The sequence below is a fragment of the Phocoena sinus genome, chromosome 4, assembly GCF_008692025.1.
Source record: "Phocoena sinus isolate mPhoSin1 chromosome 4, mPhoSin1.pri, whole genome shotgun sequence".
NCBI classification, from domain to species: domain Eukaryota; kingdom Metazoa; phylum Chordata; class Mammalia; order Artiodactyla; family Phocoenidae; genus Phocoena; species Phocoena sinus.
In genome coordinates this window covers 64,599,529-64,624,479 of record NC_045766.1, presented here as the reverse complement: position 1 = coordinate 64,624,479, position 24,951 = coordinate 64,599,529, and the positions used below count along the sequence as shown (strand labels likewise).

At 49.8% G+C, this 24,951-nt stretch overlaps 1 protein-coding gene across 2 annotated transcripts; it reads left to right on the top strand.

Moving 5' to 3' along the window:
• On the top strand, nucleotides 1-24,011 carry BCL6 (BCL6 transcription repressor). 2 transcript variants are annotated; one of them, XM_032629847.1, is made up of 10 exons: nucleotides 1-59; nucleotides 10,477-10,515; nucleotides 11,335-11,507; nucleotides 13,292-13,513; nucleotides 15,121-16,092; nucleotides 16,645-16,829; nucleotides 18,215-18,382; nucleotides 19,480-19,610; nucleotides 19,725-19,862; nucleotides 22,790-23,004. In XM_032629847.1, the coding sequence occupies exons 3-10, from the start codon at nucleotides 11,347-11,349 to the stop codon at nucleotides 22,931-22,933; spliced, it is 2,121 nt and encodes a 706-aa protein (XP_032485738.1). In that variant the 5' UTR covers nucleotides 1-59; nucleotides 10,477-10,515; nucleotides 11,335-11,346; the 3' UTR covers nucleotides 22,934-23,004. The 2 variants fall into 2 exon arrangements, with proteins under 2 accessions (XP_032485738.1, XP_032485739.1); XM_032629848.1 differs by having other exon boundaries at nucleotides 7-9,322; nucleotides 22,790-24,011.
• Nucleotides 24,012-24,951: the final 940 nt, after the last annotated feature.

The window sequence follows — 24,951 nt, the reverse complement described above, 5'->3', positions numbered from 1 at the left end:
AGAACTGGGGTTCTTAGAAGTGGTGATGCAAGAAGTTTCTAGGAAAGGCCGGACACCAGGTGATTATTGCTGTTGCTGCCGCCGCTGCTGCTGCTGCTGCCGCCGCCGCCGCCGCTGTTGCCGCTGGTGCCGCTGCCGCCGCCGCTGCTCATGATCATTATTTTACCTTTTAATTCTTTTTTTTCCGCTCTTGCCAAATGCTTTGGCTACAAGTTTCCTATGTGTATCTATTGATGTAAATGTATATATTTATTTATTGTAGCTGTCAGGTGTTAAAATAAATGCCGAAGATTAGTCCCACGTCTCTCCCACTCTAGGATATAGATTTTTATATATTTACTATTTTATTCTTGTTGTCTTTGAGTGAATTGGCCGGTTTGGGGAGGCTTTTGCCACCCTCCCTTGTGTTGTTTTGGTTTTTGAAAAGGAGGTGGAGGAGAGGAAGGAGGGGAATTAGGGGGCGGCCGGAGCAGAAAGGACGAGACAGTGCTTGGCGGGGTGGTGATTCGGGCAAGTCTGGGGGCTGTCTGGCCCCAGACGGCGGAGAGGACGCGCGCTAGCGCTCTCGCTCTTTCTGCTGCTGCTTGCGTACGGCTTGTGATCTCGCTGGATTCGTGCGGCTGTGTTTTTTCCCTCTTTTCTCGCTTGCAAACTGCCTTCCTTGCTCCCTCGCTCCAGCCTCGCCTTCCCTCCCTCCCTCCTCCTTTCCCTCGCCTCTCCTTCCTTCCCCTCTCACGTCCTTCTTGGTCACTCCGGGAGGCGAGGAGGGAGGCTGCCCGCTCGCTCGCCCCGCTGGCTCCCTTCCACCGGCCTTGGTCCTCTAGATTCCCTACCTCCGAGCCGAGATTTGGGAGGAAAAATGCAAGCGAACTCCTCGTTTTGTTTTTATTTTTTGTTTTTCATAAACCCAGTTGAAGTATGGGGTTCTCCTCTTTCTTTTCAGAGCCGTGGTCTTCCTAACGAGATCCGAGTGTTTTGGTGTCCCCTTCCCCTGCGTTTTGGGGGAGGTTTAGCTTGCCTGGGGGCGGGGATGTTGAATACTTTGAAAATTATTCTTTCTTGGTTGCAGTCTAGAGAGTCGGGAAGCCCCGCGCGCTCCCTCACCCCATCGTGGGGAGGAAGCTTGTGGCGGGACGGGGATTTGGGGGGTGGGTGTGAAAGGGGTGCGCGTTTGCACCTGCGGTGCTGTTCAGCGTGCGGGGACTCCGGGAACCTTCGCAGGACGGCCCAGCCAAGCGGGAAGGTGGCGGGATCTCTGGCGGTCGCGGTGTTTGTATTTTGGGCGCTTCGTGACTCGGTGTTAGCTCCCAATGGCTGTTCCCCCGCTTTCCTAAATTTTATTTTTCCCATGGTGCAGGCTTTGTAAAAACAAACAAACAAACAAGAACTGCGGGCCGGAGAGTAGCCGGCGTCAAGGCTTCAGATTCCCGAGGTCCTTGCGCTGGGCCAGGGGAAAAACAAACAGCCCCAGCCCGCGGTCCTACGTGCGAGACCCGGGAGGAGAGAAGGGCACTTTGTGGCCCCGGCTGGGGGATCTGGCGCGGGAGAAGGGGGCGCGGGCGCGAACGGGAGATCTTTGTGAGTGATTTTGCAAAAACGGATTGCGAGGTTGGTTGGATTTGCAACCTGTGGCTCTCCTTGAGGGAGTAAGAATGCGGGAAGGCGGCGGCGGCGGCGGCCCGGGGAGGGAGTGGGTGGGGAGTTGGAGCCTCGGAAATCGGCTGCGCTGGGGAGCAGCGGGAGCGAGGGGCCACCCCGCTGCCGGATGCAGTGACCGTGGTAAACGTCTTGAGAACTGTGGATTGCGTTGCCTTTATGATGCCGTATTATCTTGGAACTCTGGCCAAAAATGGAACTAGTGTGGCAATAATGAGTTTTAAAAGCTATCCTATGGAAAACAAGTACACAAACCTACAAATTAAAAAAAAAGCATGAAAAAGACCCTTTTTATGTTGTGCACTTTCTCGAAATGTTTGACTTGGTGGTGGGGGTCCTGACAGCTGAGCCGAAGGAATGACCCCAAAGTGGGTGCTCAAAGTCCAGAGCTGTTACTGGGTCCCTGACCTCTTCTGTGAGCTGGTCATCCCCCCCCCCCCCCGCCCCGCAGGAAACTGATTTAATCCTTTATGGATTTTGTGTTCAGTTTATAGTTTCCAGGAGGTAAATCTTGTAATGCTTTAGTCTTTTTCTTTTTTTTTTTTTAAGTAAAATGTCAGTAGATGCATTTTTTTACTTAAAAAAAAAAAGTAAAAAGAAAAAAAGTGGGGCAGGAGAGAAGGAACCAGGGAAAGGGCTGTTTAGAAATACAGTTTGTGGCTCTGAGCGATGCCACCGGCTTCCTCTACAGAGACTGCCAGTTTCCCTTTTTCTTTGCAAGGTGTGTGTGGTTTTAATAAATAACTTTTAAAAAAAAAGTAAGAGGGGGGCCCGCAGGATCTGTCAGGAGACAGGTATCTATTTTGCTCATTATTTACTACTAAGAGCCTTTGGCACTGGAACAGAGCCTCGTAAATCTGCAACCCAAGTTGAAGTTCATCTGGCCCTAGTCCACCCGCTATTCCTGGAGGTAGCAAACATGAGCTCAGAGGAACAAGGTGAAATCACATTCTTGCTTTAAAATATATGTGTGTTTTCTTTTAAAAGGAGAAAAGATATTTGTCTCTGGGGGAGGAGGAAATGGAAAGGGAGTACCAGGAGATGGGCATTCCCTTGCTAAAATGACTGTAGTTGAGTCTTCAGGCCAAAATAGAAACCTGAAGATGGGAAATAGTCCTCCCTCCCCCCACTTATAAATAGAAGGTTCCAATATCCTATTTGGAAGATTTCCAATACTGCAGGCCCAAGCACTGACTGGTTTTAAGGGTCTGTTGATAGTGACAATAAGGCTAGTAGCTGTTTGTAAAAACCGGGCAACTTGAAGAAGGCAGCTAGAAGTGGGAATTCTACAATTGGCCATTTCCTCTATGCTCAGTTTTGAAGGGTTCTACCCCTTGCTTTCTTGAAAAGCCTGTCCCATTTTTATTGTGTGTTTGGTTGACAGGAATGGGACTCCAGACTCTTAAGCTGTCGTTTGCTGAGCCTTAAAGAGTTCCAGTTATTGGTTGAGTAAATGGTAGCCATGGCTAGATGTCAAAATTCTTCCTTCCCTCTCTCCTTTGCCGGGTAGCCACACTCACAACCCACTTTGTTGTGAAAAATTTAGCGATTCAGAGGAGGTGGTGCGGCAGCGCCACCCCTCGGTGGGTGAAACTATCTATTTGCAAAAGTCAAATATTTGAAAAATGTTGTGAAATGACCTTTTGAGGATTTTTTTTTTTTCTTTAGGAAGGGGAGATAAAAGTAGCTTTTTAAACAAGGACTTTGTAGTTGATCTCTCAAAAGGAGGGAGAAAAGCTAGGATGGTGTCATAATAGGCGAAGTAGTTCGAGTGTGTGTGTGTGTGTGTGTGTGTGTGTGTGCGCGCGCGCGCGCGCGCTCTCTCTCTCGGGGAGGCTTGCCTGGTTGGCTTTAAGTAGAGGAGTTCTCCTGGCGGAGGTAGCCCCCCTTCCCTCTTGGACTTGACCCCTCAGGGCACCCGAATTCTGCTGTCTGTCTGATATTGAGACAAGGAGGAATGTTTTGGTGTAAAAAACCATAGCGACTGGAAGTCCTGTAGTTTTGCTGGCGGTTGAAGATGGTGTATGCGGGGGTGGGTCGGGGAGGGAGGTTTGTGGATGGACTGGGGCAATGGTAGGCTGATCCGTAGCCGGGTTTGGAGTCCTCTGGGAGTCAAAGTAGTGTGGCGCGTGCCAGTTGCCTGCACTGCGCAACAAGTGGGAAAGCCACCGCAGTGATCCGAGCGAGGGTGCTGTGTTGTGGGAAAGCTGGCCGGTTTCTCTTCGCCCCACTGGAAGCCAGGAACGGCCCTTCCCAACCCTCCCCGTCTCCCACTCTGAGACGAGAGCCCCACCAAAAGACCAACTCGTCCCCACTCCCCCATCCCCGGCTTAGCCGAGCGCTGTTAAGCCTGCCCTTGGCCTCCAGGACCCTTTTTCTACGTGGGAATCAGTTTATTCCCGACTGTTTTGTTGGTCGACCAGTGTTTGGCAGAAAGCTCTGGTAATGCCGTCGACTGCCTTCTGCTTTTTGAAGACATGTGTACCCTTTCTTTCTCTTCCCAATACATTCAGCCTTTCGGGCTGGAAGAATCAAGGTATATACTACATGAACGCAGCTCCAGATACCGCGTTTTGATTGCTAGAGGCCTGAGCATCGGGAAGAAGGAATTACATCTAGTAAATTCAGTGTTTTCCAGCTTTGCCCTATGGAGGCACCCCCCCCTTCCCTTAAGAGACAACAACAGCAAAAAGGTGGGGGCAGTCGGGTGTGGAAGGCTGTGGTCGCGCGGCGATTTTCGCACGGACTGAGTCCGCCACCTAGTGGTGGGTCCTGGCTGAGTTCCCCGCCTAGGGCAGTGGACCGACCGCGTCACCTACGGGTCCCCAAGTATCCCAACCAGGTGCTAGGACTGACAGAGGGGAGGGTACCCTCCAATGAGGATGACACCCAACCTCCAAAGTTTTGGTACGATGGATAAAAATTAGAAAGCCTGCGGATGCGTGCTCCATCCACAGCCACTCAGCGACGGGCATCTGTCTCCGCTAAGAGAACCGAAAAGTACCCGATTCTGAAAACACGATTTCCCAGTCTCTGTGGCCTCTCCCCTGGAAAAGTCAATAGTGGAGGGATGCCACAGGGGCTCTAGGACGTATATCGCTTTACAGTTGAGGAAACAGGCCTGATGAGAAGGTTAATGGCGAGTTAGTGACCTAACCGGAACCAGATTTTAAGCTTCTGAATTCCAGGTCAGTGACTTAAAGTCAAAGGCGAGTTTATCTCCGCCCCTCTGAGTTATCTAAGAGAAAGGAGCAGAAGTCAGAGGGAGCCATGATTTTAACCTCTTAGGTTAAAAGGTTGGAAAGGGTTCCCCAGCTGTCTCCGAGGAATTTGTTTAGAAAGCATGGCCCAAGATTTTCAGTCACAGACATGAAAAGCCTACGGTAGTGCTCAGGGGTGGGAGTCTCAGTTCTTGGGAGGGGGCTGTGCGTGTGTTAGGGCGTGATTAAAGCCCAGTCCCTAGACTTGCAGAGATGCACCTCGCTGCTCCCGAGGCTCACATTTGGATCCTGAAATAGCTCTCTTCCCCTTCTTTCCAAACTTTGTTTAGTGGCTTGGCGAGAAATCAATTGTGTGTGTGTGGGTCCTATGGACAGGCAGAGTGAAATCCACAACAGCTTCTCAGCAAAGTTTTCTTTCTCGGAGCTCAAAATTTAAGATGGCAAACGCGCGACCGAGTGCTGGCGGCCCCTAGCGACCGCAGGCGCGCACACCCGCGGGAGAAGCCGTTGTTTCCACCGCCCTGGTCCGCCGGAATCGAGTTCCGCCTCTCCCGCTGCGGGAGCTGTTGGAGGCCGCGTCGGAGAAACGCGCCTCTGTTCGGGTTGGAAACGAATCTGGGGACGGGTTTGAAGAGCGGTCAAGTTTGACTCATCGCTTTCCAAGGACAGTTAGTGCCTTCCATCTTCATTAACGTGAATAAAGACCTTGGCTGACTTCTGTCCAGATCGGATTTTTAAAGGCGTTGTTTGCCTGGGGAGATCATGCCTCTCCCCTCTCCCGCCAGACTTTTTGCAAAGGCCGAGCCCGGTCCAGCCAGGATGGCCAAAATATCTTTGCTCGTGGTCGGCTGGCATCGACTGCCGGCCCTTTCTGGAAGGCTGTCACGAGCTGGGCGCCTGGGGAGCGTCCTTTCTGCAGCTCCTCTTCAGATCTTGATGATAAAACACATCCCTCTATTTTATTGCATTTCCTAGAAGCTTGCAGGCTTGCAAGAGCGCTGTTGGCAGGAAGTGTGATAGAAATGAAAGTCAGGACATAATGTCCCTGAACTCCTCCTCGGTCACCCAAAGCGACTGCCGAGGCCACCGCGTTATCAAATTCACTTTCATCTACTGTCTTCCTACCCTCCCGCCCCGCAGCCAAGAGCGCGAGGAGTGTTTCTCCCCCAAAACAAAAACAACTCGGCGGTTTGACCCTACCCCGCCACCTCCAGATCACCATGGCTAGACCCGAGCAGCTCATTAGCTGAGACGCTGCGGAGAAAGGGAGCGCTCCGAAAGGAGCCCTGATGCTGGTTCCACTGAGGCAGCTCCAACCTTATTAAGATCCCCCGTCCCTGCCCCTAAAGAGTGCTCCGCACTTCCACATTCTCCTTTGGATTTCTCAACGGCTTATTGGAGTTATTAGATGACCAATAATCCAAAACCCGAACGCGATATTGAAGGGGGAAGGGCGGAAGGCATTCTCCAAATCGGGAGACTGCGTCTAAACTAGGTCAATGGGAAGGAGGGGCGGGGCGACAAGGAGTTGTCGGTTTTAAGCCTTGATGGAGGGCTCCCTCTAGTGTTAGGCAGCGGTAAAACATGATTAGGTTTGAGCTAGTCCCGGAACCACTGGCCTCCTAATTTACAATAAATGCATTTACTTAATTTTAGCTTCCCTTCCTAGATTCTCATCCCATCCCATATTAAATTTCAGCCTCCGCTTTCACCTTTACCCCACCGGGCGAAGGGATGAGAAAGTGGGATTTTATGAAGCCAGAGAGGCCCAGTCTTTACTGACCCCGCCTCCGCTGCTGATGTGATGCGCGGCGCACTGTGACGCTACCCGCCAGTTTTAGGAGTGGACTGCGGCCTTACAGGTTGCATCTTTCGCGCCCCCTACCCCCCACCTCCCGGCCCCCAAAAGTGCCCCTCGGAGCCCGATACTGAGACCGATTAGGCGATGGCGCCCAGGGATTCTAATTCCGAGAAAGGCCACGGGAAGGCGAGGCAACCTTGGAGCGCGCCCATGAACGCGATAGGGTTTGCGCCCAGGGCCCTGCCGAATCCCAACCTTTTCTCTATGGTTTCGGAGAAATCGGATTCGGAAATTCCGAAATCTGGCCGGGTTCGGCCTGACAGCTCCTATTCTAAAGATCTTAGGCGGATACCAAGCCGAGCTGGGTTCGCCTTCTTGCCAACGTAGGCGGAAGGGGCTTTCTGTTTAGTTTTCCTCCAACTCGTCTGGGGAGCGCTGGATGGAGACCCTCAGTCCTCGGGACTCCATCTTTTTTACCTTGAGGCCTCGCCTAACCACTCCCTTTAAAACAGGGGGAGGGGCGGGGGGCAAGCAAAATGAGAGAAAGAAAGATAAAAAAAAAAGACACACCAGGCAAACAAACACCGGAATTCGGCAACTTGAAGTCATGAAATAAGCCTGGGATTGGACTCGAAATCCTGGGTTCTAGACCAGCTGTGCCTGACTTTCCCTATTTATAAAATTGTTATGGGGAAAGGGTTGAACTAGGTGAACAGTAGGAGTTCTGGACCGGGAGCGAACGAGGTATTTAGGGGAAAGTGTGCCGTACTCCTCGCGAGCCTCCTCCCCGGGCGCCCACCCCCTCCTGCAACCTCGCCGGGTGAATCCCCGGCGGCCCGCGCGGCGCAGGCTGCGATCCTGGCGGCCGTCCGGGCCGGCAGCTTCCTGGAAAGTTACTTCTCGTTGGAGCCGGCGATAGGCAGAGAGTGTTCTTTGAAATCCGCTGAGTTGAGATCGACTGCGTTCCGGGAATGAGAGGGTTGTGCCATTCCCCTCACTGCCCCCTGCCTTGACGGCGTAACAGGAAAAAAAAAGAGAAAGAAAAAAGGCACACATAATGTTCGTTACCGAGGTGCACGAAAAGTTTTTTTTGAATGTAACCAAATTAAGGGCTGCCACCGGGGTACCAACGGGCGTCCGCCGCGCCTGCGGGGTCTTCGAGGTGGACGGGCCGCGGTGCGGGCAGCACGCCCGGGGGTGGGCGGTCCCTGGCAGACAGGTACGGTGTGATGGGGGTGGGCGAATCTGCGGATTTGCGCGGGCTTGCCCTGGCCGCACGGCTCGATTTTGTGCCCTTGTGTGTGAGCAAGAGACGGGGGCTGCCTCTGGAGGCGGGAGGGAAAGGCTGGGGTCTTTCATATTGGATGGCTTTGCTCTCCTCACCTCTTGTCTCTCTCCCTCTCCTTTATGCTGTCTTCTTTCTCTTTGACTTTTTGGAGGAGGAGTTCCCTCTTTTTTTCTTCTTCAAACCCTTTAAAGGATCTGCCTTCTCAAGGTGCCTCATTGAAAATACACAGGGAAAGCGCCAAAGGGAAAGTGTGTGGGCTGAAAAAGACCATGTTTAGCTCTCACTTGGTGGTTTCCGCGACTGGGGCTGGCTGGGGTGGGGAGAGCCCACGTCTGGGCCCTTGCAGATGTCAGTTTCTCCTTGACAGCTCTGCTCTCTCGGTAGTTTCTGTGGAGTGAGTCTTGCGTTTGGCATTGGTGGGATGGCCGAAGCTAGGAGACGGGGTTCATCCTGGGCTTTGCTTGGAATTAGTTCTGAGATCTTGGGCAAGACATCCCCTGGAGCCTCAGTGGCCTCCGAGTAAATGGGGGCTGTTATTGTTATCAGCCACAATAATGGATGGGAAAGAGCTGAGTGGTCCCAAAAACCAAACCAGATGCTGTAGTGCTCCCACACCTGCAGCATCTAGAGGGTGGCAGCGTTGCCCACACCCACTGTAACCCACATAACTCACTAGTTGTGGGGCTCCGAAGACGAAGCTAGCTGAGAAAGGAGTGGACTTAATAAGGACAGGGGCCTTAGTGTATGTGCCTTGTTTTTGGTCAAGCCAGGCCGAGAGGTTTACAGTGGAAAGTGCCCAACCTAGGGCCTGGCTGACAGTGGACCCAGGGGAATTGTTTTGTTTGTTTGTTTCATTCCGCATCTGGAGTGAGTCATTGCCACTTGTCAAGGTGAAATGGCAAATCTGGGCTTCCTGTGGTTCCAAAAGTCTGTGACTGGAAATCCACAGGCAAGATGGTGTTTGAAGCTTGTTCCAGGGCAGCCTTAGGTATTCCAGAAGGGTTGAGGGAATCTCTTCCACGGGGGAAGAGGGGAAGGTTTATAAATAAACCTCACATGTGCCTTCAGCATTCGTTTTCCAAGGAGACCATCCTTGGACTTTGGTTAGGACCCATTCAGTGTATCTCTCTTTGCCCATCTTGAGTTAGAATGGGGAGAGGAGGAAATAAATAGGTTCTTTTGTCTTTTTCTATCCTCTCCCTTCCCCCATTTCCTTCCCCCATCCCCACTCACTCACATGCACACATTAACCTTGAAGCCGATGAGACCGAGTGACTGGCACTTGGGACCACAGAGAAATGTCAGAGTGTTTGGTTACAGACTCAAGGAAACCTCTCATTTTAGAGTGCTCATTTGGTAAGACTCAGCAGCCTGGAATGGGGGCAAAGTGCTTGTGTGAGGGAAGGAACTTAAAAATGAGATTCACCCACATCAGGGTGCTGTCTTGCATGTTCTACAGCACGTAGGCTGATTTGGAAAGGGAACAGGAATTTAAGCCAGAAGACCTAGGGCCAGGTCACTCACCGTTTATGTGGCCCAATATGACCTCCCTGGCCCCGGGCCCCTTTACCCGGAAGATAACTTTAAAGGGCTACACTTTTTAAAAAGTCGGGCAAGGGCGGGGGGGGGGTGTGGTCTCAAATATTGTTTTGTTTTGCAGCCCACATGTGATCATAAATGATAGTCTTTCACCTATGCTTTAAATTATTTTGTTTTAGAGAAACCAGTTTGGAGAGGGTCCATATTTCCTAAGCGCTTCCTGTCCTGTTCTCAGCTAAACCTCACAGTTAAATCTTTCACCAGCAGGGGGAAGCACAAACTCGGAAGTTTGTAGCCCTGTATCTGGTCTTAGGCCCAAGAGGGATGGGAGGGGAAATTTCAAAAAAGGAGAAGAGTAGATATACCATCTCAGGCTGTATTCTGCAGATTCCTTATTCCGTCTTAAGTGTTTCAGCTAGTCAGGAAATACTGCCTAGCTGTTTGTCCTGAGCAAGCCACTTGAACCCAAGTCTCAGTTTTGTCATCAGTGAAATAGGGACAAAGATGTTGACCCTGTTGGCCTTGTGGAGTCATTCTAGGCCTTGAAAGATAATATTTTAGCAGGTTTTGAAAAGCATCCAGAGTTTTTAGGCCCCTGAAGGATCATTCTCATTAGTATTGAAAGAATCACTTTCACTATTTTTTTCTTTCCAATAACCTCAAGGGCCTTTGGATGGCATACACTTTTTACTCTGAGAGAGGAAATAAATGTGTCTATGTATATGTAATTAATGTATGAAATTGTATTCCCAGTACTCAGGGTAAAAACATTATCGCATGGCTTTGGATGCCCGTTGTTTCCGCAAGAGCCGAGCTGGAAAAAATGTTTGCTAGCTTGTGGTAAAACCGCACCAGCTGGCAGGCTGCAGCTATCAAAGTAAAACTAAATATATGTGTCCTAAAATAAGACTATAGTGGACAATCTTACATTCATTAAATCAATTTCTGTTTGCTTTTTATCTTCCCTGCAGGTTTTAAGCAAAATTTTGGACTGTGAATCAAGGCATTGGGTAAGTAAATTGAATTATATGCTTTACAATTTTGTGGACAAAGTTTTCTTTTAATTTGCCGATGTATGTGTCTCTGTGAATGGTGCCACTCTTCATTAGATGAGATAAAGGAGAGCCGGTTGCCTGTCCGTCACACCCAGCCCCCACCCCTTTGCCCCTGCATTCGACTGTCTTAACACTGTTGTGCGATCACTCATTCCCTTACTCGTTTCTCGGTTCCCATTAATTTAGCCACCTACTATGCACCAGCAAGGCGCTAGGTGCTCAGGATACAGTCAGACAATCCTGAAGCCTAGCAGGGGAGAGACAGATGGTGGCTGGGATAATGAAATGAGATGCCGATGAGAATAGCTACGATTTTTGAGAATCTACTGTGGACCAGGCACGTATCTCTAAGTTTTACAACCGCATAGGAATTACTACTCCCATTTTGGGAAACTGAAGCCCAGAAACCGTAAAACAACTTGCTCCAAGTCACACAGCCTGCAAAAGGTATGGCTCACGCGCTAACCTTCAAAGCATGCTTTCTCTCCCCTGTCACATACTCACTGCCTCTCAATGCTGGCAGCGTGTTTGGTATGTGGAGAAAACATTCAACAAATATTCATTCCCTCCTCTTTCCCCAATAGGGTTTTCTGTTAACAAGTTGGTTAAAGATTATTAGCTCATTGTACAGACATGAAGAGTAATGCCCAGAGATGTGCCATGAGTTGTTCAAAAGCAAACACAAGGGAGCAGGCTAAGCCACCTGCTCTCACACTCCTGGTAAGAAAGAAACAGGTTCTGGAGGACTAACAAGATTCTGACCTTTTCTTTCAGGTGAAGAAAAAAATGGCCTCGCCAGCTGACAGCTGTATCCAGTTCACCCGCCACGCCAGTGACGTTCTTCTCAACCTTAATCGCCTCCGGAGCCGCGACATCTTGACGGATGTTGTCATAGTGGTGAGCCGGGAGCAGTTCCGAGCCCATAAGACGGTCCTCATGGCCTGCAGGTGAGGGGTCTGGAAGTGGAAGGTGGACGATGGATATAAGGGGAGCGATGGTGCCGGCTGCCAGTGTGGAGCATGGAGGCTGCTGGCTGTGTTTGGGATCACATCTCATTTTTCTCCAGATCTCCAGCACATGGCCTGGCCGAGTGGGTTCTCAGGAAGCAAACGAATGAACACACTTTTAGAAAAGAAAGAGTTTCCGTTCTGTGGGGATACAGGGAGAAGAAATCATATACTGTCTCCGGAAGAGATGTGTTTTGGGCAAACATGGAGACTAACTTCAGTGAACCAGTGAAAAAATGAAAAGTGAAAGCGAGTTTTAAAATATTTTAAGCAAGTTAATTTGAGATCTTTTGCTCTTTTTTTTCTATGACTGTATTTATTTATACCATGACTGTATTTCTATGGGTGTTTCCGAGCATATGTAAGTTGGTGAAAGTGAGCTGGCTAATTCTTCATACTTGACAAGTATTTCAAGTGTTCAGAGCAATTTATGTTACAGCACCTCCCTGGATCTCCATAGTGGCCTGTGTTACGGATGGCACGATTAGCTCCATTTCATAGATGATAAAATGAAGACATTCATAGGCAAACTGATGTAGAGCCAGGGATCTTGATTGCTAGTAGAGGACTTATTCAACATCTACAACAAGCACCTTTGTTTTAAATAGTGAAGAGGTTTATATAGAGAGAAAAAGAATAGGTAACGCTAACCGAATGCTTGCTATGTGCCAGGCATCAATCTGTTCCCTACACATTCTCATTCTTGCCACGGGCCTGTAAGGGAGACACTCTTGTTTCTGCTTTGCAGAGAAGGAAACCAAGGTGTGGGGAAGTGAAGTCTCTTACCCAAGGTTGTCTAGCTAACTACTGGGTGAAGTCTAGCTCACTTCTGGCAACACGCTCAGAAAGAGTAGAATCCAGATGACAGTCCAGAATTTTGGCCTCTCACTGAGTGCTCTTTCCTCTACCAGACACCATGGTACCTGGAGGCTTGGCTTGATGCTGACTTGGCTCTCCTAGGAGTACTGACCTTGCAATAGTCTACGGACTTTTAGAAAATCAGTAAACTGTAGATGTAGGCATCATTTTATTTGTGATCAATGCCCAATTTGCTTCTAAAAAAATACAATAAGATTTAAAAAATAAGGATAATGTGATGGAACAAGAAAAGAAATGCTTATTCCAAAGATATAGACTCAAAATAGTTACTGCAAATGAGTGCTAAGTTTAGCTCTGGTAAGCTGTGCAGTTAAGACCAAAAGAATACAGGTTCTGTGACTTGGTGAAAATCACTTGACCTCTTTTTTTTTTTTTTTTTTTTTGCGGTACGCGGGCCTCTCACTGTTGTGGCCTCTCCCGTTGCGGAGCACAGGCTCCGGACGCGCAGGCCCAGCGGCCATGGCTCACGGGCCCAGCCGCTCTGCGGCATGTGGGATCTTCCCGGACCGGGGTACGAACCCATGTCCCCTGCATCGGCAGGCGGACTCTCAACCACTGCGCCACCAGGGAAGCCCTCACTTGACCTCTTTGATCTTAGTTCCCCCATTTGTAAAGGGAGGAAAGGATAGAATCTACCTTGCAAGGTTATGAGGAGCACGGGATAGTGTATGTAAGTGTGTAATGACTCTCTGGGATTTAGTAAATTCTCCATAAATGGCAACTATTATTAATTGCCATGGAAGCTCTGGAGCTAGGTCCAGGGGAGAGGGGCTGAGCGTCCGTGGTGACTGTAATTGATAAGTTTCTATGTGTCTGTTATAGTGAGACATTTCTTTGTCTTACAGTGGCCTGTTCTACAGCATCTTCACAGACCAGCTGAAATGCAACCTCAGTGTGATCAACCTGGATCCTGAGATCAACCCGGAGGGATTCTGCATCCTCCTGGACTTCATGTACACATCTCGGCTCAATCTGCGGGAGGGCAACATCATGGCCGTGATGGCCACAGCTATGTACCTGCAGATGGAGCATGTTGTGGACACTTGCCGGAAGTTCATCAAGGCCAGGTGAGCTGCTGCCTAGACGGAAGCCTCGGAGATGGAAGGGATCAGACAGGGTCGGAAACAATTGATAATGCTTGCACACAGAAGAAATAATCCTCTGTGATATGCCACAACCTACCTTTCCACTGCTTTTGCACACTCCTGCTACCTAGATATGCCATGTGCATCCCCACTTCTTGCTTCCTTCCATTCACTTGATAGACCCTTTCCTCCCACCCATCCTGCAAGACCACGCCTGGATGCCAGCTTCTTCATAGATGTTTGTGCAGTCATCACTTTGCTCTTTCCTCAGCTCTTCAGCTGTGTCTGAAAGCCTTTTGCCTGTCTTTTAGACTTTGCCTCTGTTTTCACTATTTGCATACATATTTTAGTTCTCCTTTAGGCTTCCACTGTAACTATTTACATATGCCCCTTAGTTCCCCCACCAGACTGTGGGCTGCTTTACTCATCTTTTATGTCACCCTGCTCCTACTAGAGAGAACATTTATTGAATTAAATAGGGTTCACTGGGTCTAGCCCCCTACCTGAGGGCTGGTAAGACATGACTATCACGGAAAGATGAGGAACCTGAGAGCCAAAGAAGGGAAGAGCTTTGCTAAGTGGAACAGAGACTTGGGCTTGACTTCTATAGAACCGTTTGATTCAGCTACTCCAGGATAATTACATCCCTTCTCAGACAGAAAGGTTTGCGGCCTCTGTTTGAACATCTCCAGGAGCCAGGAACTCAGTGTTCCCAGAGCCATGCAGTTCTCCCTTGGATAGTTTGAAAGCTCTTCTTTACAGCGAGTTGAAATCTGGCTCCCTTCACCTTCACTCCTTGGTTCTAGCTCTGTTAACTGTGATCAGACCGAGCTGGCCTATTTTTCACCCACATAATGTCCCTTCAAGTATACGCAGCTTGAGCTCTTTGTCTCCTGTGGGTGATAATGGTGGCAAGATCATCATTATGAATGCTTTCTCTGGGTCAGGCCTTAGCGCTTGGAGTGTTCAGTAACTTGCTCCAGGTCACAGAGCTGCTAAGTGGCACAGCAGGGACTGGAAACCAGGTCTGGCTGCTGCAGAGCCAGGGCTTCCTACGCTGGTACGTGCTGCCTGTTCTCCAAAGTAAACTTCCCCATGGCTCCAGGCAGTATATAGAGCGAGTCCCTTCTTCACAGGGCACCAGTATAACAAAGACCCTCCAAACATGTGGCACCAACATCGTATAAGTTCTTCCCTCCCTGAAGCTCAGTTTCCAGGTGTGTAAAATGGAGACAGTAATTCCTGATCTACATCCCTTCTGTAAGGATGAAATGAGATAAGGACTCTGATAGCTTTATGTTCTATAACATTTGAGTAATTATAGATTCACGCATATGTATACATATGGGACTTAAACATACAAAATCACGTCTAAACAGGCACTGATTGTGTGGGTAACTCACTTCCCTTCTCTGGGCTAGATTGCTAGACTTTTAGCAGAACTGCCTTGTAACTGCAAGTGTTTCCCTACTCCAGAGCCACATCGCCCAGGTCTGACTGACTCAAGTGCAAATGTGGTTTCACAGACTAGTGTCACTTGGAAGGTTCTGATCTGGAGGCCGGGGCCTTCTCTCTTTTTGCTCCTGCAGTGAAGCAGAGATGGTCCCTGCCGTGAAGCCTCCCCGTGAAGACTTCCTGAACAGCCGGATGCTGATGCCCCAAGGCATCATGGCCTATCGGGGCCGGGAGGTGGTGGAGAACAGCCTGCCCCTGAGGAGCGCCCCTGGGTGTGAGAGCAGAGCCTTCGCCCCCAGCCTGTACAATGGCCTGTCCACGCCGCCAGCCTCGTACCCCATGTATGGCCACCTTCCGGTCAGCAGCTTCCTCTTCTCTGACGAGGAGCTGCGGGATGCCCGGATGCCTGTGGCCAACCCCTTCCCCAAGGAGCGGACCCTCCCCTGCGACAGTGCCAGGCCAGTCCCCAGTGAGTACAGTCGGCCGGCCATGGAGCTATCCCCCACTGTGGGCCACAACAACGTGTACTCACCCAAGGAGGCAGCCCTGGAGGAGGCTCGGAGTGATATGCACTACAGTGTGGCCGAGGGCCCCAAGCCTGCTGCCCCCTCGGCCCGGAGCGCCCCATACTTCGCCTGTGACAAGGCCGGCAAAGAAGAAGAGAGGCCCTCGTCGGAGGATGAGATTGCCCTGCATTTCGAGCCGCCCAATGCACCCCTGAACCGGAAGGGTCTGGTTAGCCCACAGAGCCCCCAGAAGTCCGACTGCCAACCCAACTCACCCACGGAGTCCTGCAGCAGCAAGAACGCCTGCATCCTCCAGACCTCCGGGTCCCCTCCGGCCAAAAGCCCCACTGACCCCAAAGCCTGCAACTGGAAGAAGTACAAGTTCATCGTGCTCAACAGCCTCAACCAGAACGCCAAACCAGAGGGGCCCGAGCAGGCCGAGCTGGGCCGCCTTTCCCCTCGAGCCTACACTGGCCCAGCGGCCTGCCAGCCGCCCATGGAGCCCGAGACCCTTGACCTCCAGTCCCCAACCAAGCTCAGCACCAGTGTGGAGGACTCCACCATCCCACAGGCCAGCAGGCTCAATAACATCGTCAACAGGTGATTTCAGAGGCAGTCCGGACCTGGGGTCGGGGCTTACCGGGGCAGGGTTCTGGGGTCACTTCTGATGGGTGCAGGGCGCTGTGTTCTGCTCTTGCCGGAAATGCTGAGCACATTGGAGGTATGGGCCAAGGCCTATTGATTGAATTGGCCTAAGTGAGGAAGGACCTTGAGCTTCGGTATATTTTCACAGAGAGAGAGAATTCCCCTCCATGGTAGACGAGCATTCCAAGAATCCCAGGCTCCTGCGATCTCTGTGGCAGGGGGGAGTCCTCTTCCTTGCCTTGGACCGAGGGAGGCTGTGGACTGTAGCACTGAGGGGAGGAGACTGGGCCCGGGAGTGGAGTTTGGGCTCAGTGTGGCCCCCATCAGTGATCTCCATGTGTCTGCTATTTGGAGGTAGGCTCGGGGATAAATAACTCTGTGACTCCAGATTCCAAGTGGCCTCTGGGCTGCCCTGAGCACAGGGAAGAGGGGATGCAAAAGTGCCAGGCAGAGCGCTCTGCCCTGCTCCAGCTGCTGAGGCCCTTTCCTCCCCACCCCCTCCTGCAGGTCACTGACCGGCTCCCCACGCAGCAGCAGTGAGAGCCACTCTCCGCTCTACCTGCACGCCCCCAAGTGCACGTCCTGTGGCTCTCAGTCCCCGCAGCACGCAGAGATGTGCCTCCACGCCACTGGTCCCACGTTCCCCGAGGAGCTGGGAGAGACCCAGTCTGAGTACTCAGATTCCAGCTGTGGTGAGTTCCTTCCCCTCCCTCCCCTGGCCTCTACCTCTGCTCCACAGGCCTTGTGTTTCCAATTTATTTACGCTGTTGTCATTGATTGGGAGAAGCCGCTGGTTGGAAGTCCAATGGCATTTAAATCAGCAACCCATAGTCCCACTCTTGACCTCGTAGGGAACTAGGTTGACCAAAGCAAGGGTTGGGGAATTTGAGTTAATCTGGGGGACTACAGAAGGACCACACAGCCCTTTCAGCTTCCTTCCAGCAAAGTTGGCTGTGGGGCTGGCTATAACCAGCTCCCGGAGCCTTCTCAGGCCCACTGGACCCAAACTGATTGGTGTGCGTGTTGGTTCACCCTGCTAGGCTGTACGTTCCAGAAGGAGAAGCATCCGGCCTTATTCATGCCTGCATTTCCCATCGGGCCTAGTGAGTCTAGCACAGGGTAGGCACTCAGTTATTGTCAGCTGAATTCGATTAGTTGAACTGATTATTAATTGACGTTTCTGGATAGTGTGTGACTGGCCTCCCCAGTTTTTACCTCTTCCTCCAGCTCTGTCTGTAGCAGGATAGCCCAGTGATGCCTCTTCAGGGGTAAACCGCCATGATGTGTCATTTCCAAATTGTTAAAACAAAAGAAAAAATTAGTTATTTACACTCAGAGGCTTGGCACAGGGTCATGGACCGATAGTTGGGAGAGCAGGGACTGTCCCCTCCTGGCCCCGTGGCCATTTGCCTTTGCTCTACACTCCAGTTCCTTCTCTCTGGGCTTGTGTTTCTACTTCCACCATCATCTTTGGTCTCCCTATCTCAAACTGTTTGGGAGACATGAAGTCCAGATAGGTGCAAGGGTGACCATGGTCATCATTAATTCCTCCTTTGATGACCTCAAAGTATCTTTGACTTTGATTCATATCTTACATTCCTATGATGCTTTATGTTATACAACGTGATCCTGAGATGTAGGCAGGACAGGGGTTTATTATCCTGATTTTGGAGATAGAGACACAGACAGAGGCTGTCTTACCCGAGGGCTTCTGTGTATGAATGTGAGTAGAACTATGACCTGATAAGGAAAGTCAGTTCTCAGAGCTCTCGAGAGAAGGAAGTGCCAAGCTTTCCTCAAGCTGACGCAGGCCATGTGGGTACCTGGGGGTTTGAGTTTCCCTCCTATACCTTAATATTCAAATCTGTCTCCTTTCGCCTCCACGATTGAGACTCTAAATGCTAAGAAAAAGAGAATCTGCACAGGCCCTTTGCTCTGGGTTCCCGTGAACCGTGGGCAGAGAGGGCGCTGGGGGCTCAGTTTGGCCCTGGGGGGAGCTCCAGAGTGGGGAGGCCTCGGAGCCCTACCTCCCTTCCTTGTGGTGCTGACGCTGGTGCCCCCTCCCAACCTCCGACAGAGAACGGGGCCTTTTTCTGCAATGAGTGTGACTGCCGCTTTTCTGAGGAGGCCTCCCTCAAGAGGCATACGCTGCAGACCCACAGTGACAAACCCTACAAGTGTGACCGCTGCCAGGCCTCCTTTCGCTACAAGGGCAACCTCGCCAGCCACAAGACCGTCCACACGGGTATGGCCCTGTACACCCTGCCCCCACCCCCCGAGCTCACCAGGGTTCCCCAGGGGCAGGGCGGGGAGAGCATTCTCGAGAAAGCAGTGTAGGGCCTTGGTGCCCGGTGGGGTGAGGCAGGGGGCAGGTGCTGCCCTGGCCTGAGTGCGGGCCTAGCCCCGCCATGTCTTTGCTTAGTGACCCAGCCACTCCCCACATCCTTTGTCTTTCCTCTGACAGGCTCTGTCTTGCTTCTCCACCTTTGCTGGGGTCGGAAGTGTTAATCCCACTGCACAGGGGAAGAAACTTTGGCTGAGAGGGGCAAAGTCGATTCGGTTTTTATAAATCAGAAAAACGCTAAAGGCCTCTTGATTCCCTCTAAGGGCTTGTTCCTTATCAACTCACATTCCTTTCCCAGGTAGCGTCTAATAACCTGATTGTTGTCCAAAGTTGACTCTCTCCTGGTATTTTAAATGGGTCTGTTATCCCAGAAACTTTCCATGAAGGAAGGCTCTGCCCTTCTATTGGTTTCCTCTGTCTGAGCAGCTACTCCAACTCGGGCCCCAGCTCTCCTGCAAATGGAATCCAGCTGTAGTTGCCACAAGCGGAAAAGCGTGTTTGTTCTCAAGGAGAGAAACTAGAGCGGCCTGATTGTGTCTCTCTGGGGAGCGGGTTGATGACTGAATCAGTCTTACCCAAGGGAAGAGCTAGAAGAGCCTTCCCAGGTCATCTGAACTCACCCCTTGGGTTCCAGAGAGGGAAACTGAGGCCCAGAGAAGGAGAGTGACATGTCCACGTCCCACAGTTAGATAATCCCAATGAAAAGGCTGGTCCTTGGAAGCTCGCTCCCTCCTTGTCCCACGCCCTGCGTCCTTTTCCTCCCTCCACGTCACCACCTGCTTCTTGAGCCTGGCCGTGGGCGAGGTGTGCTGGTGCGTGTGTAAGAGAGGGCTGGCAGGCAGGGGTGGCCAACCCCTGACGCCTCTCTCTGACATCTTCCAAGGGAAGGAAAGCCAAAGTGGCCCCAGGAAGGGCAGCTTGCTTTGAAATCCAGGGCCCGGGGACTGTGGAGACCTCTGCTGAGTGTGGCTTGCCTTTTCCCCTTCTCTCGGTAACAGGTGAGAAGCCCTATCGCTGTAACATCTGCGGGGCCCAGTTCAACCGGCCAGCCAACCTGAAAACCCACACCCGAATTCACTCCGGAGAGAAGCCCTACAAGTGCGAAACGTGCGGAGCCAGATTTGTCCAGGTGAGCAGAGGGCGTGGGGAAGGACCCTAGCCCCGGGTGCCGCTGAGAGGCTGCAGCGTGTCTGTAGCCCACCCCGGCAGAGCCTCTCACTTCGCTCTTTGCTCTCCTGCGCAGGTGGCCCACCTCCGTGCCCACGTGCTCATCCACACTGGCGAGAAGCCCTATCCCTGTGAAATCTGTGGCACCCGTTTCCGGCACCTTCAGACTCTGAAGAGCCACCTGCGAATCCACACGGGAGAGAAACCTTACCATGTACGTTAGCCTCTCGTGGCTGCTGGCTGGCCTGGGACGGGTGCGGAGGTGGAGGGCTGGGGCCGCAGGACTGTTTGCTCTAATCTCAGGCACGCAGTGGGATGACCACTGAACTCTAATGGTCCTAAGACAACCAGCTTGACCTTGGCCTGAGTCTTAGTTTACTCATCTTTAAAGTGGAGGTGTTGGGCTAGGTGATCCGGGCCTTAGGAAAGAGGTCTGAATTGTGAATGCATAGATATCGGAGTCATTCATTCATTCCACAATCGCTTATTGAGTGCTTCCAGCACGGCCCTAAACTGGGCTACATGTCTACTTCAGAGGAGCTAAGGTGTTTGAGAAGGGGCAGTCAATAGAGTAGGAGGAGAACCAGAAGAATGTGGTGATACAAGGGAAAAGAACGGAGAAAAGGCAACTGCAGGTGACCAGCAGCGAAAGGCCATGATCGGGCCATTGGAATCATAGTGTTCTAGGGCAGGGTCTCAGCCAACTATGGCTTGTGGGCTAATTTTTGAAATTCCATGAGCTGAGAATGGTTTTTATACTTTCAAATGGCTAAAAAGAAATCAAAAGAATAATATTTTGTGACATACAAATTATATAAAATTTAAATTTCAATGTCTACAAATAAGGTTTTGTTGGCACACAGCCAGGCTCACTTGTTTACGTATGTCTCTGGCCTCTTTCACACTATAATGCAGAACTGAGTAGTTGTGTCAGAGAATATCAGGCCCACAAAGTGTAAAATATTTACTCTCTGGCTCTTTACAGAAACAGTTTGCCGATCTCTGCTGTAAAGGGGAAAGATACTGGCCAGGTAGCTGAGATATCTGGGTTCTTATTCCAGCTTTGACAATGACCCTTTTTAGGGCTGTGGGCAAACCCTGACGCTCTCACTGGGCCACGGTTTTCTTTCTCTATGAAATAGTGAGGGTGCTGTAGATGAGCAGTTTTCAAACTGTGCTCTTTCAATCATTGAGGTTCTGCAACCCCGCAGGACAGGACGGGAATGAGACAGTAGCAGTCTCTTTCCCTTTCCAGTTTCCATTTAATTTGAAAAAAGAGTCCCATGGTTTACAGGTGTGGAAACTACTGTTACAGATGAGGCTGGCTTTGCTGAGTTTATGGCATCGCTCTAGGTCGTGATGGGCACCAGGGCGAATGGATACATCGTTAACGCATATCGCAAGTGTTAACCTGAAAAGGTGGTCACTTTCATTCAGTTGTTTATCAATCCTTGAGTGAACATCTTCTTACTTGCTTTTGTTCTTGGGCAAATTAATTATCTTCTCTGTACCTTAATTTCCTCATCTGTAAAATTAGCCTGATAATAACACCTACCTCGTGGAGTCATATTAAATTAATGGATTCCCTGAAGTGTTCAGAACAGTGCTTGGCCCATAGTGAGAGTCCAGTACATATTTGCTGTTTCAATTATTTTGTGGATGTTTAGATGCACAGGAATGTCAGAATTAAGAGTGACCTTCAGAGTGTATTGACTCAGCCCCTTACAGAAGGAAAAGCCGAGGCTCAGAGAGAAATGCCGCACTCAGGACACACAGCAGTGGGTGCCATAGATATGAGGGGCCCTTGTCTCCCAAGACCGGGGCTCTTTCTACTCACTGCCTGCCCATTTAATTTTTTAATTTTTCTAAATATATTTCCATTTTTATTTTAAAACATATTCTCTATATGAACATATCTTATTACACTTTTATTAGGGGATAGTTTTTTGTGTTTGTTTTTCTTTTGTGGTACGCGGGCCTCTCACTGTTGCGGCCTCTCCCGTTGCGGAGCACAGGCTCCGGACGCGCAGGCTCAGCGGCTATGGCTCATGGGCCCAGCCGCTCCGCGGCATGTGGGATCCTCCCGGACCAGGACACGAACCCACGTCCCCTGCATCGGCAGGCAGACTCTCAACCACTGCGCCACCAGGGAAGCCCCTAGGGGATAGTTTTAGATCTATAGAAAAGTTGCAAAGATAGTATGGAGAGTTCCCATATATACCCAGTTTTCCCCTGTTGCTAACGTCTTACTACTAGGGTACATTTATCACAACTAATGAACCCATTCTGGTACGTTATGATTAACTGAAGTCCATACTTTATTTGGGTTTTCTTAGTTTTTACCTAAAATGTTTTTCTGTTCCAGGATTGCATCAGGTTACCCCATTACATTTAGTCATCCATTTTATTTTTAAAGAACTTTCCCACTAAAACCATTATCATCCATTCATTGAATCAAAGCAAGAAACAGCTCTACTTGCTAATGCCTTGTTAGCTGATCTGAGGTGTACACACTAACTTAAAGGAATATAACTGTATTTTTTAAGCATATCCTAGATTCCAGAATTTTTATGAATTCAGACTGTTCTAATCCATTTATCCAAGAATGTTCAGATTTACTGCATAATTGTCTGAGGTATATTCTATTAGGAACTGGGAAGATTATAAAGTTTAGTAAGAAGTGCTCACCACCATCAAAGAATTCCCTACCTGAGAAGGATGCTAATGCATGGGATGGCAAGGCTATCTGGCATTACATGGCAAGGCTAGAAATCTTACAGAAGTCAAAGGAAAGAGGGATTATTTTCATCCTTGAGGGATTCAGGAAAGCCTTAAAAATTTGGGGAGTCTGCATCGGAACTGCATTTTTGGTTTAGACTTGAACTTGTGGAGCTGAAGCAGGGAAATTCATCTCAAGTGGGGTAAAAGCATGACCAACACTTTGGAAAGCAAGGAAGGGACATTTGTACACAGCTTACTTGTCCCTTAGCAGAAGCCAGAATTCATGTGGGTTCTCAAACTGGCCTTCCAGAGGGAAGGGCTGCCCCATCCCTTGAAGGGAGAATCTCCTTCTCAAGGTCCTTGAGTAATGACATGTTTCTTGAGTTGATGACTAACAGTTTGCCTCTGGTTCTCTTCCAGTGTGAGAAATGTAACCTGCATTTCCGTCACAAAAGCCAGCTGCGTCTTCACTTGCGCCAGAAGCATGGTGCCATTACCAACACCAAGGTGCAATACCGTGTATCCGCCACTGACCTGCCCCCGGAGCTCCCCAAAGCCTGCTGAAGCATGGAGTGTTGATGCTTTCCATTCGAGCCCCTTCTCAGAGTCTACCCAAAGGATACTGTAACACTTTACCATGTTCATCCCATGATGTAGTGCCTCTTTCATCCACTAGTGCAAATCATAGCTGGGGGAGTGTGGGGGGGGGGGGGGTGGGGGAGGGGCGGGGGGAGGGGGAGCCAAGGCCGCTTCCCTCCCCCACTGCCGTAAAACATTAAGAAAATAATACTGCTTCTTCTCCTATGTGTAAGGCGAACCATGTCAGCAAAAAGCAAAATCATTTTATATATCGAAGCTGGGGGAGTATGCAAAAGTTCTGACTTGACTCAGTCTGCAAAATGAGGAATGTATATGTTTTGTGGGATCAGATGTTTCTTTTGTATGTAAATGTGCATTCTTTTAAAAGAAGAGACTTCGGTATGTTATCAAAGAGAGGGCTTTAATTTTTTTAACCAAAGGTGAAGGAATATATGGCAGAGTTGTAAATATATAAATATATATATATATATAAAATAAATATATATAAACCTAAAAAAGATATATTAAAAATATAAAACCGCGTTAAAGGCTCGATTTTGTATCTGCAGGCAGACACGGATCTGAGAATCTTTATGGGAAAGAGCACTTAAGAGAATATTTTAAGTATTGCATCTGTATAAGTAAGAAAATATTTTGTCTAAAATGCCTCCGTGTATTTGTATTTTTTTGCAAGTGAAGGTTTACAATTTACAAAGTGTGTATTAAAAAAAAAGAACAAAAAAAGCTGCGGAAGGAAAAATGTGTAGTTTTGTTCTAGTTTTCGGTTTGTATATATACCTGTACAACGTGTCCTACGGTGCCTTTTTTTCATGGAAGTTTTCAGCGGGCAACGACCGCACCATCCCTTTTGGAAGTGTAGGCAGACACAGGGACTTGGAGTTATCACTAACTAAGCTCTCTTTGGGAATGTTTGTCTCATCCCATTCTGCGTCATGCTTGTGTTATAACTACTCCGGAGACAGGGTTTGGCTGTGTCTAAACTGCATTACTGAGTTGTAAAATATAGCTGTACAAATACAAGAATAAAATGTTGAAAAGTCAAGTCGGTTTGTTCTGGGATTTTTTTCCTTGTGCCGGAATTGAGACTTGGATGAGTCTGTTTCCCCAGCTCTTCACCTGGTGGGAGGTGCTCACGGAGGGCAGCCGCCACTGGCCACGGGGGCTCAGAAAGGCAGAGGCTGGGGCTTGCTTCTGCTGGCTGGGCAGGGACCTACACCTTTGGCCCCTGGCAACAGGCTGGACCGAAGACTGCAGGTTCTGGTCATGAAGCGCTCGGGTGGGGGGTTTTGGATGGACCTCTCGCCTCTATCTCTGGCCAGTTCCCTCCTCTTTCTGTTTGTTTTTTTTTTGGTAGTTGTTCTAACCAGCTTCATTCACTTTATTTCTCACTCAGAGCTCTAGGCGGAGCTTTAGATAAATGACCTCAGTTACAGCCCTTCTGACACCAATGTATGTGTCCTTTCCTCCCCTGGGCCTTGGAGATTCTGCCCTTTCTGTGAAGTGAGAAGGCTCATCACCTCCTGGCTTCATAAACAATTTCTCTCTGCTGGGGTCCAAGGATGGTACGGAGGCATCTGCCTCAGCTCACGCATTCCTCAGCCTTGGGGTCTTTGGAGACTTTTTGCTGTCTGCTGTGTGATGGACAGACATCTATAGACCCAGAAACTTTATGCATTGATACGAGCCAAGCCAATCTCCATCCCTGCAGAAGTGTTCTACGTCCCAAGAACTCTGTGTTGGAAGTCAGCCACCTCCTCCTGTGTGACGTGGGACAACCATTCCCTCTCTGGGTCCCCTTCCCAACCACCCCTGAGGGGATTGGATTAACTAGATTGTTTATGATTCCATAATTCAGGCATAAGTTCACCCTGGCTTACTTTGACACCCCGTTTTATTTTACCTCAGAAAACCTCAAGAACCAAGTTTGATGGATGAGAAGTAAGAATGGTGAGGACAAGTGTGGTCCTGGCCACCAGTGCAGA

Coding starts and splice junctions, on each gene's coding strand:
- BCL6 (XM_032629848.1), top strand. CDS start 11,347: ATGGCCTCGCCAGCTGACAGCTGTATCCAGTTCACCCGCCACGCCAGT. Junction 16,093..16,644: donor CTCAATAACATCGTCAACAG/GTGATTTCAGAG, acceptor CCCCTCCTGCAG/GTCACTGACCGGCTCCCCAC. Junction 16,830..18,214: donor GTACTCAGATTCCAGCTGTG/GTGAGTTCCTTC, acceptor AACCTCCGACAG/AGAACGGGGCCTTTTTCTGC.